At 38.9% G+C, this 19627-nt stretch overlaps 1 protein-coding gene across 1 annotated transcript in view; it reads right to left on the bottom strand.

The window, feature by feature from the left end:
* The window catches only part of TfIIEbeta (transcription factor IIEbeta), a 44597-nt gene extending 26602 nt beyond the window's left edge, over positions 1-17995 (bottom strand). The window contains exons 1-4 of the mRNA XM_067138848.2: positions 17857-17995; positions 14321-14437; positions 14072-14234; positions 3061-3261 (exon numbers count right to left, since the gene is read on the bottom strand). Coding sequence (XP_066994949.1) covers positions 3061-3261; positions 14072-14234; positions 14321-14437; positions 17857-17918 — 543 coding nt within the window. The 5' untranslated portion in view covers positions 17919-17995. The remainder of the gene's footprint in view (positions 1-3060; positions 3262-14071; positions 14235-14320; positions 14438-17856) is intronic.
* Positions 17996-19627: the final 1632 nt, after the last annotated feature.

Raw genomic sequence — 19627 nt, 5'->3', positions numbered from 1 at the left:
ACTTTTTATGGAATTAGGAACATAACTAGAACTGGATTTGCATGGTAACTGACTCGTAGAATCACTAGATTCCCGGGAGTCATATTCTAGTTCCAAACTCGGAACCGGACCTTCACTTGTGATCGGCAGAAGGTTTTGACGAGCGGAATCACTTGAGTTTCTTTCACTGTTTCCACTGTCTACGTCAAGAGAAACCTTCTCAATACGTTGCACTCCTCTATGATGATTTTCCATCAAATCAATCAAATCTCCATTTCCCTTTCTTTCAAGATAATTTCTCCAGAAAAAAACAAACCCTTTTCTGCAGAAATAACTAATTACAAACTCCGCTACATTAATAGGATTTTAAATGTCGTCCTCCTAGGAACTCAGTTTCACTCTTTTGCTTTCTTTAAAACAACCATGAAAACTGTTATGTTATTGCTGGATGCTGCGAAACATCCCATTGCTTACTAGCTCGTGCGGCTCTGCTTATTACTGGCATTACATGGGACATCAGGGCTGTCCACTCCAACCAACATGTACACATATTCTACTCGCGCTACCTCCCACTGACCTATATGAGAGATTCGTCACATTATTTCGGAGACTTGTAGTTACATCTGAAGGTTGATTTTCCTCACATTGTCCTCTTATAGTACAAGAATTGTGCCCCCCCAAAAAATATTGGGATAGGCTTTTACCTGTCTTACCTGACACTTCCCTTGTCAGAATATGTCTGAGATGCCTACTCCTATTCCATATCAACTGGTATACCAACTCTCAGGACCACTTACTAGACCACTCAGTCGTTGCCCATGGTTCACGAAACAGGATGTGACTACAGTAACCCACACCACAAACCAGCCAACATATTAACATGCACAATATTTTCAGCAAATATTTAATTAACATCTCTTCAGTCCACTCTCCCAAAGTAAAACACAATTTATTTTCATCATTCTGTATCCTAAATACAGTGGAACCTCGATTATCCGTTCCCGGAAAATACGTTTTCCCGGAATATGCGTTCAAATTACGCGGTCCCGCGAGCATCGTAATTAAATCACGTTGTAAAAGTCCCGCATTATCCGTTCCTCGAAGAAACGATTTCCCGGATCAACCGCCCAGAAATTCCAGTCCCATCAATGCTAAATCCTCTATCAATCGTTTTTTAATAAACTGTATCTCACGAAAGGACAGCTATGGAATATTTATGGATCACTGCGATAATTAAAGCAAGTAGGGCCTACTGTACCGGTACTGGAAAAGCAGTCGGCGGTGAACTTGCATAAGGGACCATCTTAGCATCGCATTCGGGTGGTATTGTTTAGAGAACCGGAATCTCGAAAAATCATAAAGCAGAGAGTGGCCACAACAATTGCAAGGAGACACGGCGCATTTCGACAGCTCTGCTTGAAGACAGAACGAGTTTCGTCAAATGTTCGCACTTATAAAACGTCCATATTATGTCCAGGGTTAGATGTTTATATTTTGACATTTTTTCGATCGTACTGCCGAAGAGGTTTTCGGCACTTTGCTCAGGGCACTGCAGAGTAACTGGGCTTTCAGGCAGGAATCGAAACTGCTCCTTCTTAACACAAATTCAGTATTTTTTATATTATCGTCCATAATTATGTTAGCGAGACCAAAACGGACGTTGCACCTTACATTTAAAAAAAAGAAAGCCATGGGAGGTCTTGGGATTGCCTATTACTGTTTAGGTTCTAATGTAAGACTGGGAATTTTACGTTTTCGTGTTAAAATACCAAAAAACCGCAGTCGTTTTATTTGCGCACGTTACATTTTAAATGGTTGGTATCATTTCAAACTCGTACTGACATGAGCAGTGAGCGCGCTTTCCGGATGACCTCAAGGTCACGAATAACCGTAATTTCTGAAGTTTTGATATTTCTTTTATCTTTCCAATTTGATTGGATTTGTGGCGCGCATAATTGAATTTAATGCATTCGAGAACTTTTAAGAATCGATACATACATTCGAAACCATGTTTTCGAGTTCAACATAACCTTTAAAAGTCGATGTAGGCCTAATTTGCGCGGTACGAGATTTCCAGAAACTGACTACGAACAGTATACCGGAGACCAAATTACAATGAAAGATTAAGAAATGAACGGATTTCGCCATCATTTTGGGTGCTTTTGTATCTAATGTGCTTTATTTTATTAGATGAGAGAATTAAAAACTACTTTTGGTCGATTGTCGTTTGGCTTGGCGTTGTTAGATTTATCGAAGAGTTTGGCTAGCGTAATCAAAGTTGCTGAACTGAAAGACGTTTTCACGGGAAAATGACGAAGATTCTCCTGTAAAATTGAATATAAAGTATCGAGATTTTGAACTCGCGTACCGGTAATTAATGCACTTTCGCGGTCTAACATGCCCGCCTCTCATCCAGAGGGCCCGGGTTCGATTGCGACCAGGTCAGGCAATTTTACCTGGATGTAAGTCTGGTTCCAGGTCCACTCAGCCTATGTGATTACCTTTAATTGTGGAGCTATCTAATGGTGAGATGGCGACCCCGATCTACAAAGGCAGGAATATCGGCCGAGAGGATTCGTCGCACTGACCATGCGCACCTCGTAATCTGCAGGCCTTCGGGCTGAGCAGCGGTCGCTTGGCAGAAAGTCCCACTGGGGCTGTAGTTTGGTTTGGTTTAGGAGTTTTTGAAAGATTATAATTATACATATTTCATTTTTGTGATGTTTAGCCAAATTGTTGATGGTTTTCATTCATTCCCGGATTTTCCGTTTTCCCGTATTGTACGTTTTATTTTCATGGTCCCTCGGAAAACGGAGAATCGAGGTTTCACTGTATAGTAAACATTTTGTCCATCTCTACAACAATACTGTCAACAAATTTATCAAGTTATGATAACGATTACGCTCACAATATAAAAAAATATACCCTACAATAAATGCACCTGAATATGAATGAACCAATTAACACCCTTATTATCGATAGAATACATCACCAAATGCTGAAGCAACAATGAAATAAATGGCAACTAAAAGTAATGAATCTGATATATGCAATTGAATCTTAATTTAATGTCCATATTACCTTGAGAGCTTTGTCACAATGAGGCAAAGACTCTTGGATGTCTTCCAACAGAATTCCTCCTAAGCCTTTCAGATCCTGCTGTTTCAATAATCGTAATAAACCTTTACGATCTCTGATCTTGTAAGATGCTTTGAAGATAAATTTACCATCAGGTGAAACTTCTATTTTAGGATTATTCTGCAAAGCTTCTGTCAACAGCCACTAGAAAAAAAAAAAGAAATACAGTATCTAAAATTTAGTTTCTGTACCTGAGAAAGCAATATTTTCCAATAATACTTGATTACATAAACATATTATATCATTGTGAATACTTTTTTTTTGCTAGTGTTTTACGTCGCACCGACACAGATAGGTCTTATGGCGACGATGGGACAGGAAAGGGCTAGGAGTGGGAAGGAAGCGTCCGTGGCCTTAAGGTACAGCCCCAGCATTTTCCTGGTGTGAAAATGGGAAACAACGGAAAACCATTTTCAGGGCTGCCGACAGTGGGGTAGCCCTGAAAACACTGTTTTATTGCTCTAATTTTATTCAGGATGGCCTCAATTAATACACACACAATTCTATTCAACCAAGAATGAACACACTACCTGTTGCATATTTACAAGTATCTGTCCTCTTCTTTCTTCATATTTTGATCTTTCCAACCTTTAAAAGTTCCACTCAAGCTTAAACGTCCACTAACATCATGCCAAGCCATCTCTAAACTGACAGCTCAGAACATACCGCTTAGTCGAGCAGCTTGTCTCCTTGCTCCCAAGTCTTCCCAGCAGAGTGGGCAACAATTTCGTAACACTACACTTTTTATCAAAACCAAACTGGAACAAATCGTGCTGCTTTCCATTGAATCCTTTCCAGTTCTCCTATCAAGTAGTCCAGGTGTGGATCCCATATACTGGAACCATACTCTAATTGGGGGTCTTACGAGAGACTTATATGCTTTCTCCTTCCCACCCTCGTTACAACCTTCCCCTGTGGGTGGGGGCAGTAGAATAACACCCACGGTATCCCCTGTCTGTCGGAAGAGGCGACTAAAAGGGGCCTCAGGAGCTCTTACCGTAACTTGAGAATGTGGGTTGGCGACCACAGGGCCCTCAGCTGAGTCCTGGCATTGCTTCCACTTACTCGTGCCATGCTCCTCGTATTCATCTATTCTATCCGACCTCTCCTGGTCAACTCTTGTTTTTTTTCTGACCTGAAAGTATTAGAGCATTCGAGGCCTAGGGAGTCTTTCATTTTCATGCCCTTCGTCGCCCTTGTCCTTCTTTGGCCGATACCTTCATTTTCAAAGTGTCAGATCCCTTCCATTTTTCTCTCTCCACCACTTCATTACAACCCCTCAATACCCTCATAGTTATATGAAGAGATCTGTAGCCCTTTTTACGATCTTGTTAATGTGATTACCCCAATATAGTTTCCTTATATTAGCACCTATAGTTCTATTTAAAACAACGTGTGTGTTCTGACAGCTCACAGCACATGGTGTCAAGCAAAGATGCAGGAGGGCTGTGTTGTCACATGTTCTGGATGGTGTTAATGCAATCACAATCAAAGCCTCTCACTCTGCACTAGGCACTGCAGAAAATATTATCCACGTACGGGAATCAAGAGGGCATTAGCATACCATTAAATATTATTGTTATTATTATTATTATTATTATTATTATTCCAAGGTGGCTCAGCAGTAATTTTATCAGCTCAAATATCGTTGCAGACTTTCATCAATCTATCTCAGGACAATTGGTTTCGATTTTTAAGGTAGATTTGAGCTAGAGAATGGCACTCTGACTGACCAGTTCAACATTCTGGGTTCAAATCTGGGTGCAGATGGGAGAATATATAAGAGGCTTTTATACAGTATAAAGAAGAGAAACTGAAAGGAGAGTTGTGTTTTGTAAAAGTCCATTTTTCAGCTTGTTGTTTTGAATGGTTGTACTCATGATTATAAGTCATTGGACCTTTTACTGAAATCCAAAGCAGAAAAGGAAGCTTATGTATTCTAACCACAGGAAGCGATTCTTAATTTCTATAATCTCACAGGCTTTGTCCAAAACTCCAAAAATCGAAGCCTGCCCCCTAGATAAGAAGAAAGTGCATAGGCCCAATAACATAAGAATAAAAAAGAATAAACATTATCATAATTTTGAGGGACACTGGGAACTCCCGCTATACTTCAAATATTAGCTTTTTTGTTGACTTAATGCTAAAACTTTAAAAAAATGCATTACAAATTTTCGAGAAAACCTGAAATTACGAGGGCAAGTCAATAAGTATTTGCATCAATTTTTTTTACTTAATACAAAAAGAGTAGGCCTACACACTTTTTATTGACATCATTTTTAAACATAGTTACCTTGCTTTTCAATGCACATGGTCCACTGTTTCACAAGCTTTCTGATACCCTCTGCAAAAAAGGTTCTTTGTTGCACAGCAAGCCACTTATGCACCGCTTCCTTCACCCGCTGATCGGAGCTGAAACAAACGGTCTCTTCGAGCATTTTTAAGTGGACCAAACAGATGGTAATCCGACGGGGCAAGATCGGGACTGTACGCAGGATGCTCTAACACCTCGAAATGCAGCATCTGAAGAGTTTGAGTGGTGCGGGCGGCGGTATGTAGACACCCATTGTCATGCAACAAAAGAATTCCTTCCGACAATCGACCTCTGCGTTTGTTGCGAATTGCAGGTTTCAGCTTGTTTACCAGTATATCACTGTAATGTTCACTGTTTACTGTTTCCCCCTCCTGGTAATGTTCCAGGATTGGCCCGTGAGAGTCCCAAAACACTGTGAGCATCACTTTCCCTGCAGATGTTTGACTCTTGAATTTCTTTTTGACTGGAGATCCGGGATGCTTCCATTCCATGCTCTGATGTTTGCTCTCTGGTTCAAAGTGGTGAACCCATGTTTCATCTCCAGTGATGATTCATTTTAGAAGTGTTTCACCTTCATTAGCATGACGGTCCAGTAGATACTGACAGATTCTCATATGATTGCACTTCTGCTCTTCATTGAGTTGTTTTCGAACTCATCTCGAACAGACTTTGTGAAAGTTAAAGCCTGTTATGCATGATTTCATATGCAGAACCATGGCTAATGTGCATATGGTTTACCGTGTTATCAACAGTCGCTCGTCTGTTATTCAGGATCACATCACGCACTTGTTCAATATTGGCATCAGTTACAGCTGCAGATGAACACCTGGATGTTTCCTCATCCTTCACGCTTGTGTGACCCCTTTCGAACTATTCAATCCACAGGTAAACACTTTGCTGTCACAAAGGATTGTCCCCATATTGTGTTGAAATTCTTCTATGAATTTCTGCTCCTGGTACACCCTCAGACCACAAAAAACGGATTACGGAATGCTGTTCTTCCTTGGTGCAAACAGAGAGTGGCGTGGCCATCTTTACGTTGCAACAGCGCAAGCTGCACTCATCTGATAAAGCTGAAACCTACCACAGATAATGATGCCATCTACTGGCTGGTGAGCACACAGCACCATAGAGGCAACCTAAAGACAATTAGAGAAAAATTGCAGATACTTATTGACTTGCCTATGTACATTTTATTAATATTATACGAGGCTTAATTATCAGAAAGCAAATTCGCAAACTGGTTGCTCAGCTATAAAGAGCACTGTGGAGAAGTTCATCATGGTAGAAAATTACTCACCTTCATGGTGTCAATGGAGCCACTCCAGAGAAGGAATTGCTTTCTTCACCAGCGGAACTGAAGCTGGAACTCGAAACGATGGAGATGAAATGAAATGACGTATGGCTTTTAGTGCCGGAATATCCCAGGACGGGTTCGGCTCGCCAGGTGCAGGTCTTTCTATTTGACACCCGTAGTTGACCTGCGCGTCGTGATGAGGATGAAATGATGATGAAGACAACACATACACCCAGCCCCCGTGCCATTGGAATTAACCAATTAAGGTTAAAATCCCCGAACCGGCCGGGAATCAAACCCGGAACCCTCTGAACCGAAGGCCTGTTTGCTGACCGTTCAGCCAATGAGTCGGACGAGGGAGATGATCATTTCCTTCACACAGTCATCCAAAATTCCTTCCTTTTCCCACTGCTTCTGCATCAGTTCCTTTGTGTGGTTCATCACAGATGCCCAGTTTTCTGCAGTGACGTCAATACCCTCTCTGGTCAGTCTCTCTATTTCAGTGATGGTGAACCTCTTGTTGTTCTTGGGTACATAACCCTTTACTTGTGCCCAAATATGTTCAATGGGGTTAAGACGGGTATGGTAAAGAGGCAGCCTGATCAACTGATGGCCATTCTTTTGCACGCTCATAGATGACATAAACAGGCTTTGGTTTGTAAGCTGTCATCACACGTTCCATTAGCTCTGATTTTGTACTACCAGGTTCAATGGAAATGTTTCTCTTCTGAGGTAAGACATTTCTTTCTCCTCAAGCCAACATATGCCAGCTTTTCTCATTTGCATTGTTGGGGCTCTCTCTGCTATTGCAGAACGGTACGGAGCATTATCCATAAGAATGATGAATTTAGGGGAGGGGGATGTTCTTCAGGGGGAAATTTTCAGACTATGCCGTGAAGGAAGCAGCATTCACTTCCTTGTGGCAGTTCCCTGTTTATTACGACCAGAACATGAGGAAGCAATTTGGAACGAAACCCCAGGCAATGCCAGCATGTAGATCAATGACCCTATTTACATTACCTCCCTTTCCTAATGGGCTTTCATTGTGCCTTGTGGAATTCTGTCTAACCAACCCTTGGTTAAGTGGTCAGTGTTTACAAAAGTTTCATCAAGCCACACAATGTTTTTTTTAATCTGCATTCCTAACAGCCCTCAAGTAGTGACACCGCTAACCCTCGATATCATGTCTCTCCATCAGCACAGTTCGGTGGGAGTATAAAATTTAGGGATGCTATGTCAAAACTTCATGTTATCAAAACATTACATTACCAACACATTGTTATTTTCAAGAGTAACAAAATTTCAATTTGAAATTATTTAAATAAGGATATTATGATATGAGTATTAAATAATGCAAATGTTCACACAATTTAACATATCTCGTTATGTCATGCAAATGATATTATACCCAGAAAAGGGAAATTGTAAATATTAAATGTGGTAGTCTAGAGACATTTTTAAGAAATCAAATAAAAAATTCAGCTATTATTTTTACAGTAATTACCGACGACTTCGTTATTTACATAGATATATGTAGTTTTATCTTATGACCTTGATATTTAGACTCTGTAAAGATGAAATCATTTTGAAATTCACTTATTACCTGTCATGAAAATACCTGAAGTGCCTATTACCTTCACACCAAGATAGATAAGAGCCCATGCAAATTTATTTTAGTTGAGCAACCGTGGAAATCTCATTTTTCAATACTAGGTATTTTCATAGTGTTATTCCTCGGAAAGCACTTAAAAGGGAACATCGGCAATGGTTAAGTTGCCAATCGCGATGAAACTTGGAAAACACATTGAGGTACACGTAAAAAAGATGTCAGCATCAATTTTAGGTGCCAACATTCATTAGGAAATACCATCACTACAAGACAAGAACTGTACATTAAAGAGAAGACAATAGTGTTATATATACGTAGGTGATTTGAAAAGTTCTCAAAATGTACTAGAATTAAGTATCTTACCTCGGTGGAACTGCTTTTATTTTTCAACATAGTCTCCCTGTAGACTAATGTATTTGGTCCAGCGATGTTCCAATGCCTTGATCCCATCTCGAAAATAAGATTCCTCCAGGCCTGCAAAATACTTCTCCAATTCGGCTGTCAGTTCTTCCCTTGTAGAAAATCTCCGTCCACCGAGGAAAATTTTCAGCTTGGGAAATAGATGAAAGTCTGATGGTGCCAAATCAGGTGAATAAGGTGGGTGTGGCAACAATTCGTACCCCAGTTCATGAAGTTTTGCCATGGCAATAACACTTGTGTGCAGCGGAGCGTTGTCCTGATGAAAGATGACCTTTTTCCTTGCCAAACCAGGCCTTGTTTCACGTATCTTTTCCTGTAGTTGTTCTAGGAGGTTTGCATAGTATTGCCCCATAATTGTTTGGCCAGTAGGAAGATAATCTATCGCAGAATGCCTTTTGCATCCCAGAAAACTGAGGCCATGACCTTTCCAGCCGAACGCACTGCCTTTGCTTTCTTTGGCGGTGGTGAATCAGCATGTTTCCACTGCTTTGACTGCTGTTTTGTCTCTGGGGTATAGTAGTGGGCCCAAGTTTCATCTGTAGTCACAAACCGGCGAAAAAAATCTTGTTGGTTGCACTGAAAACGGGCCAGACTTTGTTCGGACATTTCCAATCTGGTGTGTTTATTTTCCAATGTCAAGAGCCGCGGCACCCATCTTGCAGGTAATTTTTTCATACCCAATTCTTCGGTTAAAATATAATATATCCGTATAGAAGACATCCCTACAGCTTCAGCAATCTCCCGCACTTTCAGTCGACGATCCTCCATTTTATACACTTTTGCGATAAATTCTGGGGTCGTAACACTACGTCGTCCACTACACGGATCATCATCCAAGCTCTTGCGACCAAATAACTCGCTGGTCCACTTGGCAACAGTTGAAAATGAAGGAGCAGAGTCCCCCAGTGTGTTCTGAAAGTCGGCATGAATTTCCTTTGCTTTCATACCTTTCTTTATGAAGTATTTAATCAGTGCTCGAATTTCAGTTTTTTCCATGGTCACAAATCACTACGCGGGAACAACAACAAAGAGTCGTCACTACCACACTCCTGCAGCTAGAGCACTGACGCGCCACGTGTTCACTCACAAAGGATGTGTGATTATTGCGCGGGAACCTTGTTGCTCTAGCACTGACATCTAGCGGTGATTCCAAGAACTTTTCAAACCGTCCTTGTATGCAACGTTTCATTAAATTTTAAATGATTCTGAAGTGTTTATTTTTTTTTAAATTTATTATTTGCCAGTATTTTGGAATGTCTTTGTATCTTCTACAATCTGAAGATGTCCCCAATGAGGAAAGAAACATGTACCAGTACTTTTAATTTAGATTAGTTAAAAGAGTATTCCTGATACAAACAAAGAACAATATTCTGGTATTGAAAAGGGTGGACTCTTCTCAATTTTAACTTGAGACTGAAGAACCTCACAGTTATAAATTATCTAGGGCCTAAGTCAAATCTGAAGAAAAATGGCTTCCATTAACAACAACAAAACAACAACAAAAAAGCTAGGTAACTCTCAGCATTTCTAGATATCCAAGGATCAGTAGTTAAATACAGTGCAACCCAACATTACTGTATCAAATATGTTGACGAACGAATGATATACACTGTTCATATGCTGATGGAATGAGGAAATACCGTATTTATGCGAATAACACCCACATATTTTTTTTTAAATGAGGCACGAAATTGGGGTGTGGGTTTTATTTGAGTCAATGTTGCCATTTCTTTTCAAAATCAGCCTTCCTAAAGTTAGGGTGCAGGGATTATTCGGTGGTGGGGATTATTCGCGTAAATACAGTGTATTTGCACGAATAATACCCGAATATTTTTAAAAAACTGAGGCACTAAATTGGGGTGGGGTTTTTATTTGAGTCAATGTTGGCATTTTTTTTTTTCAAAATTAGCCTTCCTATAGTTAGGGTGCAGGGATTATTCGCGTGAATACGGTAGTCTTCCTATCAGGCAAAACATAATCAGGGTTTAATCCAGTACATTTTTTCTATTAGTTTTTTTACATTGATTCAACACAGACGGGTCTTATGTCAACAATGGGATAGGACAGGACTAGAAAGGAAGCAACCATGACCTTAACAAAGGTATAGCACCAGCATTTTCCAGGTGTGACACTGGGGAAATATTAGAAAACCATCTTCAGGGCTGCCATCTCTCAAATGCAAGCTAACAGCTACATGATTCCAATGATGTCAACAACTAACTCAATAAATCCAATAATGAACTCTACATAATCTTTGTTTTCTGCCATAGAAAAAGCCAGAAAATCTGCAGTAAACAACTGTGGAAGTGGCTTGTCCAGCTTCTTTCCCTGTATGTCATTAATTTTCATTTGAACTGGTAAAAATATTGCTTCACTGTCCCACACGTTGCAGTTAATGATGAAGATTCAGCAGGGATAAGGGATATATATATTATCGGCACACTTTATCCTGGTGCATTTGTGAACGGGGGTGAAGAGTAAGGAGGGAGCTGTCCCGGTTCCGGTAGTGCTGCCAACTGAATGCAAATGAAATCTGAATTGAATCGAGAATATGATCGATATGAAGTTTCTAAACCATTATTATCTTAAGCCAATAACTGTGTTACATACACATTATATAACATTATATAACATTTCTCGATGCGAATCTTGTTCCTAGCATGAATTCTATAGTTTGGCTTTGCTGTGTAAACAACAACAGTACTAGTACGTAAAGTGTACGCCAGATGTTGCACAACGATGTTTAAGCGATTCATAGTTTGTGTTTCAAAGGTTGCCAATACGAATCTCAAAGATTGCCGAGGTCGACCGATTCAGCACTAGGGTGTAAATGCACCAAGATAAAGTGTGCCGATAATACATGAGATGGCACTTGTGATGGCTCTTCAGGACCTGATATTTGAGTACCATGAACACTATCGAAACTACATGCACTGGTAGAATTTCAAGGTTTTTAAAATTGTATTATTATTATTATTACTACTACTATTGGGTGCCTTCTTTCAACACATTTCTGCAAATCAGAAACCATTTCCCTGTAAGTGAGCTTTTATCCACAAAAATGATTTTCTCCTATTTGTTTTATGTCGCACTGACACAGATAAGTCTTATGGTGACAATGTGATAGGAAAGGCCTAAGAATGGGAAGGAAGTGGCCGTGGCCTTAATTAAGATACAGTCCCAGTATTTGCCTGGTGTGAAAAAGGGAAACCATGGAAAACCATCTTCAGGGCTGCTGACAGTGGGGTTCGAACCCACTATCTCCCGGATGCAAGCTTACAGCTGCACGTCCCTAACCGCACGGCCAACTCGCCCGGTCCCACAAAAATTACATCGAGCAAATTTAATTACATGGTTTATGTCAATGAAAAACACCACAGAATATTTGTTTTCTGTCTTTCACTCATGTTCATCATCCACAATGCACAATGAAATGCAAAATGTAAAAACTGAAAAGACCACACAGAACTGTTTCGAGAAACTACGCTACCGTATGTATTACCATCAGTAACCCTAATACAACACACTTCAAATAACTAAATATATGTAACCAGCCAACGAGTAACATAGTACAAATGCTAGTACTGCCTCTAAACTGTTACAAAATTATAACTTGCACATGTAGTGCTTCAAGCGAGCTGCTGTGCTTCCTTATCGAGCCTAACATCTATTAGCCAATCGGAAACTTCCTTCCCTACCTTTGGTTTCACCAAACCAGTTACTCTGTGTTAGGGTCTCTAATGGAACATACCTAATATTTCTGGAACAGCTTACTGTGATGGGACAGGATATATTATCATGTTATGATACTTAACTCCTACCTTTACGTTCCAAATAATACCACATTGCCTTAACTCTTCTGACTTGGTCCCCTCTATCACACATTTGGGGTAATGAAGATATTTATCTGCTAGCTGTAGCACCTGCGGAGATCATGATTGCACGACCCTGATTCTGCTCACTGCAATAGTTATGCACAGAGCGGTTCCTGTGCGTTTAAAATACAAAGAGAGGGAAACCTCTGAAAAGACTGAGAAGACTGATGTATTAAATGTATTTAATAAGTTTATGGAAATGTATCCTGATCGTATAATTGATGAGATCACAACTAAGCTGAAAGAAGATATATGATGGTTCAACCTTTCAATACTATTAAAATAATAAATGTAAGTTTTACATTTCCACAAACTTTTGGAAGCATAGTACCAATCGGCACATATGTCTTGCTACTCTTCAAGAACTTGCTCCGTACTACATTTACGTATTTGATCTACAACTTATTCAAGATTTTCTAAACTATCAATAGCACAAACTTTTGGAAGCACAGTGCCAATTGGCACATATGTCTCGCTACTCTTCAAGAACTTGCTCCGTACTACATTTATGTATTTGATCTACAACTTAATAGTGAACTCACTTCAATACGGAACACTATGAAATTCTTATCTCTTAATAATTGATGATATCGCAAAACTTTTCTGTCCACAAAATGCCCGACGATTACTACTAGGTTGCTGAAGCTATACCCTAATGTATTTTTTCGCCAGTCACGAATACTGCTCTCATCCACATTGTATTTTCTTCCTGCTGCACGATTTCCAATTTCTTCTGCATCTTCTATCTGTAGCTTTTCTTTGGCCGTGTAGCTTGTATTTTTAGTTGTAAAATTTGTAAGTAATTGAGGACAGGAGTCTAGTGATGCAAGAAACAACGAATCTTCTGATCTTAAGGGAATCGAGCCTCTTGCAAGTTCACATTCATGAAATACCTGTCACGTAAGTACGCCTACTTGTAAATTTTCATGGCAAATATATTTTATAGCAGTGATAATATATTTTTATCATCTCAAATATGTTCAGGCAAATATATTACTAAATTTACTATATCCGTAAATTTACATGTTCATATTTGCATAAAGACCACGTGGATCTCGCGGAGTGATATGAAATGTTTGTTTATGCCTACGTTACTCTTTCAATGGAGGGAATCTTAGTTCATTTCAATTTTTCAAACCAATCCTTCCTAAAATTAGGGTGCAGGGATTATTTGGCAGCGGAGATTACTTGAGTATATACGGTATGTCAAGACTTCAAAACCTCAAAGCAGCTGTCCAGTCATGGGTGAAATGCACTCCAAAAGCATGCTTCCAACAGGGTCTGGAGAAGTTGCCACACCAGAGGAATAAGTGCATACAGCTTAAGTGAGCCTACATACAGAATATGGATGTATCCATCAAGTTGTAAGTGATGTATTTGTGGGGGTTAGGAGAGAGAAGTGTAATTCAATATAATATGTCTTTCATTCTTAGGCCTACCTGTTTTACTTTAGATCCAACATCTAGTTGATTGGTTTCATCAAGAATTTCTTCCAAAGTAAGAGGATGATCATCACCTTCTTGATGTCTTGTTCTCATATGCTTCACAATCTTTGCTAAAACTCCAAATTTGTACTGGGAACTGCTAGTCATGGTCTTATAGCTAGAATAAAGAATAAAAGCACTATATATAGTAAAATACTTTTAATGATCTTAATGTATGGAATGAATGTAAAAAATATTACTCACTTGACAACATCAAGCTTGGGTCCAGCCGAAGATGAGCTGGGTGGCTTAGGTTTCTTCTTGGTTTCATCTTTAGGAGGAAGGGAGCTGTCAGGATCTCGCTGCTTCTTCTTCTCAACTCTACAATATAAGTTTTAAATACAGTACATTGGTATACAAATCAAGAACTTGTTGTATCAACAGTGAGGAGAATATATGCCTATGGACAATTAAATCTGAAATACAGAATCCAAGTTTAAGAATCAGAAAGTACAGGATAGTGTTCAAATTGATGGATTTTTTTTTTTTCACATTAGTGACTTCAACCTAAATATTTTGATGTTACTTTCATATCCTTTCAAAATAGTAGTATTCATAAACAAAATTTTTATCATACTATTTTTCAGATTACACCATAATCTAAGGCAATGTTTATTTGCCAGTTGTGAACATGGGAAACCATGGAAAACCATCTTCAGGGCTACCGACTGTGGGTTTCAAACCCACTATCTCCCGGCCACCCTAAAAATAAATCCTGGGCAAACTATCGCCAAAACCCACCGTGTTTTATCACAGACAATGAACCGTAACCTAAGTCTATACTTAGAGAACACTAGGACTTATAGTACACTGTTTTTTTTACAGTCAACGAATATCTTTAATAACAAAATGCTGGACAAGTTTCATGTGAATGTCAAAACCGAATTAGATAAATCCATCAACCTATGAGATAGGTATAGGTCCTAACTTGTACCTACAGAGGGAGAGTAAGATGTTTCATCAAAAGATGCTTAACCCTCTCTGACAATGATTATGGTTTTCTTTTCTTTTTTCCTTAACAAGTTGCTTTACGTCACACCGACACAGGGAGGTCTTACGGCAATGATGGAATAGTAAAGGCCTAGGTGTGGGAAGGAAGCAGCCGAGACCTTAATAAAGGTACAGCCCCAGCATTTGCCGGGTGTGAAAATGGGAAACCATGGGAAAGCATCTTCAAGGCTGCTGAAGGTGGGTTTCGAACTCACTATCTCCCGGATGCAAGCTCACATCTGCATGGCCAACTCGCCAGGTGTATTATGGCTTTAAATTATAGTCAAGCTACAGAGAAAAATTCTGACATGAGGTCATTACGATTATGAACACAGAAACAGTAAGAAAGGCTATGATTAACTTTAAAAAGGCAAGTTAGAAAGCAAGAAAGGACTGTTATCAATCAATCAATCAATCAATCAATCAATCAATCAATCAATCAATCAATCAATCAATCAATCAATCAATCAATCAATCAATCAATCAATCACCTGATTTCATTCATTGGGAAGGGTGTGAAGGAGTGGAACAGTTTACCAGGGGTAGTGTTTGATCCTTTTCCAAAATCTGTACAGATATTCAAGAAGAGAATAAACAGCAACAGAGAAAATAAATGAAATGTTAGAGGGCATTCGACCAGTGCAGGTTAATGTAAATAAAGAATGTGTGTGAATAAATTAATTCCATCCCCTGGTCTAAGGAGTTTGGACAGCCAAAGTAGGGGACTGCCTGTAGGGGTAAAGTACAGTGGGGACTTCGAGGGCCCTGGGACCGCTACGGTAGCTGTGAAGGTCCTTCAGGAACTCTGAAAAGTGGTGGTAAAAGGGGCTCTGGTTAAGACGCAGCAGGTCGTTATGCTACTTAGGTTCCAGAATGGGTAAAGAAAAGAAAAAGTAAATAAATGCAATGTAAATTTTAATCTTATACCAGTTGTACAGTATCATTTGAAGTAATTCCACATACTGTATATCAGATGACTATATTTGTAAGTAGTACAGGAGATATTATAAGTAGAATTTTGTAAACAATGTAAATTTATTAAGGATGAGCTGTGTGTTTAATAGAAAAAATTGTTAGCGTAAATTATATAATATTGTATTATAGGAAAATTTTATTCTCTTGTTAATTTAATATTTAGTGCTTGACAATAATGTATTTTAGTGTACCATTTGCCACCGAGGTAAACACCTCATTTGCAAATAAAGAGATTTTGATTTTGATTTTGTTCTGCATGCAGAGCTGTCACCCAGATGGCAGATTTCCTATCAGTTGTTTATCTAGTCTTTTTGTAAATGATTTCAAGGAAATATATTGAACATCCCTTGATAAATTATTCCAGTCCCTAATTACTCTTCCTATAATAATAATAATAATAATAATAATAATAATAATAATAATAATACAAAATTATTTGCCCCAATTTGTCCTCTCAAATTCCAACTTTACTTTCAATTATCTTCCCTACTTTTAAAAGCTCTAATCAAGCTTATTTAATTTAATTTACTTTTTAACTATATGGCTTTTAGTGCTGGGATTGTTCAAGAACCTGTTCAGCTCACCTGGTTCAGACCTTTCTATTTGACACCGATGGGCAAACTGTACGTCTGGATGTGGAATGATAATGATATGAGGTAGGAAGAGGGTGAAACCTGGTGTTGCCATACAGCCTACTCCTGCTGAATAACACCAAGGGGTCTACTGAAGGCTTGACGTCATCATCCAACGGACGAATAGCCATCAATAGAGTCATATGCCCTCACTCCATATGAACACTAACGAGAGGTTTGAAAAAATTAATCCGGACTTCAGGCAAGCAATCAAATGATTAGAAATTGTGTCCCATCATTACCTCTCGTACTCTGCCGGTCAACATTATGACTATGACAATTTTTTCCCCACAAACAGGACTCGAATGGCTAACCATAGTGTCAGACCATATAGACTTGATGCCTTAACGATCATAGCTCACTGAAGTTTATTTATCTACTAATGACACATTCAGCGCAATCTCTCCACTCAGCTGTTTAATCAAACAGTTCATTTCCTTATTCCCAAGTCTTCCCAGCCTAAAGTTTGTAACACTGTTGTAAGACTACTAGTACTATTTTGATGGAAATAGAGCTGCTTTCCTTTGGATCTTTTCTGGACACATTTCTCTCTTCCATAGCACCACAACTTGCCGTATTCATAGTACCTGTATCTAGTCTGTTAATGTATACATCTGGTGGATGTTCTCCAGATCAGGCCTGTCCAGTCTTCGTGTGGCAGGTACGCTAGCCAACTCACTCAGTCATGTTTATTTACTTACAAGGCAATTCATATCAAACTTGACATTTTAATGAGTTAAAATTTTCCTCTGAAAGCTAATGTAAACTTGAAATTGGGTTTAATGATCTCAGTGGTTCTGGGAGATTACATCCCTACCATCCACTGTTGATATCCAAGACTAATTTTTTTACATAGGTACGTGTGTTTACACGGCGATCTCTAAAAAAGTAAGAAATACTGATACAAATTTCAGTATCAGGTCTATTGAATACTGGAATTTATATTAAATGTAAAAATAGTTCACGGTGAATCATTATTTCCTCAAACAATATCTCAGCTGAATACAAATATGCATTCAACAAATACTCCGTGATAATGAATAATGCGAAACATTACGTAGTATTAAGGTTACAAAATCTAGATATGAGAAGGTAACCCAATTATGCAAGTTAAACATACAATTCATAGAAATGAAAACTTACGTAGGGGTTGAAAGAGCCTTCTTTTTAAAGAGCTCACGCTCTCGTAGTAGTGCTGGATCCATATTCCTGCTTTTACGATTCAGTCAATGATTAAAACATATGCCTATGGAACACGCAATTGAAATTCACAACATAACCAACTACTGTACTTGTCAAAACTGGCTGTATGTAAATAAAGTAATTCATAGAATAAATAAGAAATCTTCACTTCAGAGAATATTTATGTTAGGCAACTAAATTATATAATGAACACATTGGTTAATAGGAAGGGCCCGATCTGAATTGATGTATTGATTGAATTGATGTCTGAATATCTGAACTGGATGAAAATATAACTCTCTACACTCATATGTAAACTTCACCATCCTATGGAACACCTTAAGATCAATCAATCAATACTGATCTGCATTTAGGGCAGTCGCCCAGGTGGCAGATTCCCTATCTGTTGCTTTCCTAGCCTTTCCCTAAATGATTTCAAAGAAATTGGAAATTTATTGAACATCTCCCTTGGTAAGTTATTCCAATCCCTAACTCCCCTTCCTATAAATGAATATTTGCCCCAGTTTGTCCTCTTGAATTCCAACTTTATCTTCATATTGTGATCTTTCCTACTTTTATAAACGCCATTCAAACTTATTCGTCTACTAATGTCATTTCACGCCATCTCTCCGCTGACCAAACATTGCAACATTTTTGTAACGCTACTCTTTTGTCGGAAATCACTCAGAACAAATCGAGCAGCGTTTCTTTGGATTTTTTCCAGTTCTTGAATCAGGTAATCCTGGTGAGGGTCCCATACACTGGAACCGTACTCTAGTTGGGGTCTTACCAGAGACTTATATGCACTCTCCTTTACATCCTTACTACAACCTCTAAACACCTTATATTAACACCTAGATACTTACAATGATCCCCAAAAGGAACTTTCACCCCATCAACGCAGTAATTAAAACTGAGAGGACTTTTCCTATTTGTGAAACTCACAACCTGACTTTTAGCCCCGTTTATCAACATACCATTGCCTGCTGTCCATCTCACAACATTTTCGAGATCACGTTGCAGTTGCTCACAATCTTGTAACTTATTTATCACTCTACAGAGAATAACATCATCCGCAAAAAGCCTTACCTCCGATTCCACTCCTTTACTCATATCATTTATATATAAGAAAACATAAAGGTCCGATAACACTGCCCTGAGGAACTCCCCTCTCAACTATTACAGGGTCAGACAAAGCTTCACCTACTCTAACTCTCTGAGATCTATTTTCTAGAAATATAGCAACCCAGTCAGTCACTCTTTTCTCTAGTCCAATTGCACTCATTTTTGCCAGTAGTTTCCCATGATCTAACCTATCAAATGCTTTAGACAGGTCAATTGCGATACAGTCCATTTGACCTCCAGAATCCAAGATATCTGCTATATCTTGCTGGAATCCTACAAGCTGAGCTTCAGTGGAATAACCTTTCCTAAAACCGAATTGCCTTCTATCAAACCAGTTATTAATTTCACAAACATGTCTAATGTAATCGGAAAGAATGCCTTCCCAAAGCTTACATACAATGCATGTCAAACTTACTGGCCTGTAATTTTCAGCTTTATGTCTATCACCCTTTCCTTTATACACAGGGGCTACTATAGCAACTCTCCATTCATCTGGTATAGCTCCTTCGACCAAACAATAATCAAATAAGTACTTCAGATATGGTACTATATCCCAACCCATTGTCTTTAGTATATCCCCAGAAATCTGATCAATTGCAGCCTCTTT

This window comes from Anabrus simplex, chromosome 1, assembly GCF_040414725.1.
Source record: "Anabrus simplex isolate iqAnaSimp1 chromosome 1, ASM4041472v1, whole genome shotgun sequence".
In the NCBI taxonomy this organism is placed as follows: domain Eukaryota; kingdom Metazoa; phylum Arthropoda; class Insecta; order Orthoptera; family Tettigoniidae; genus Anabrus; species Anabrus simplex.
This window is presented reverse-complemented; position numbering and strand designations above follow the sequence as displayed.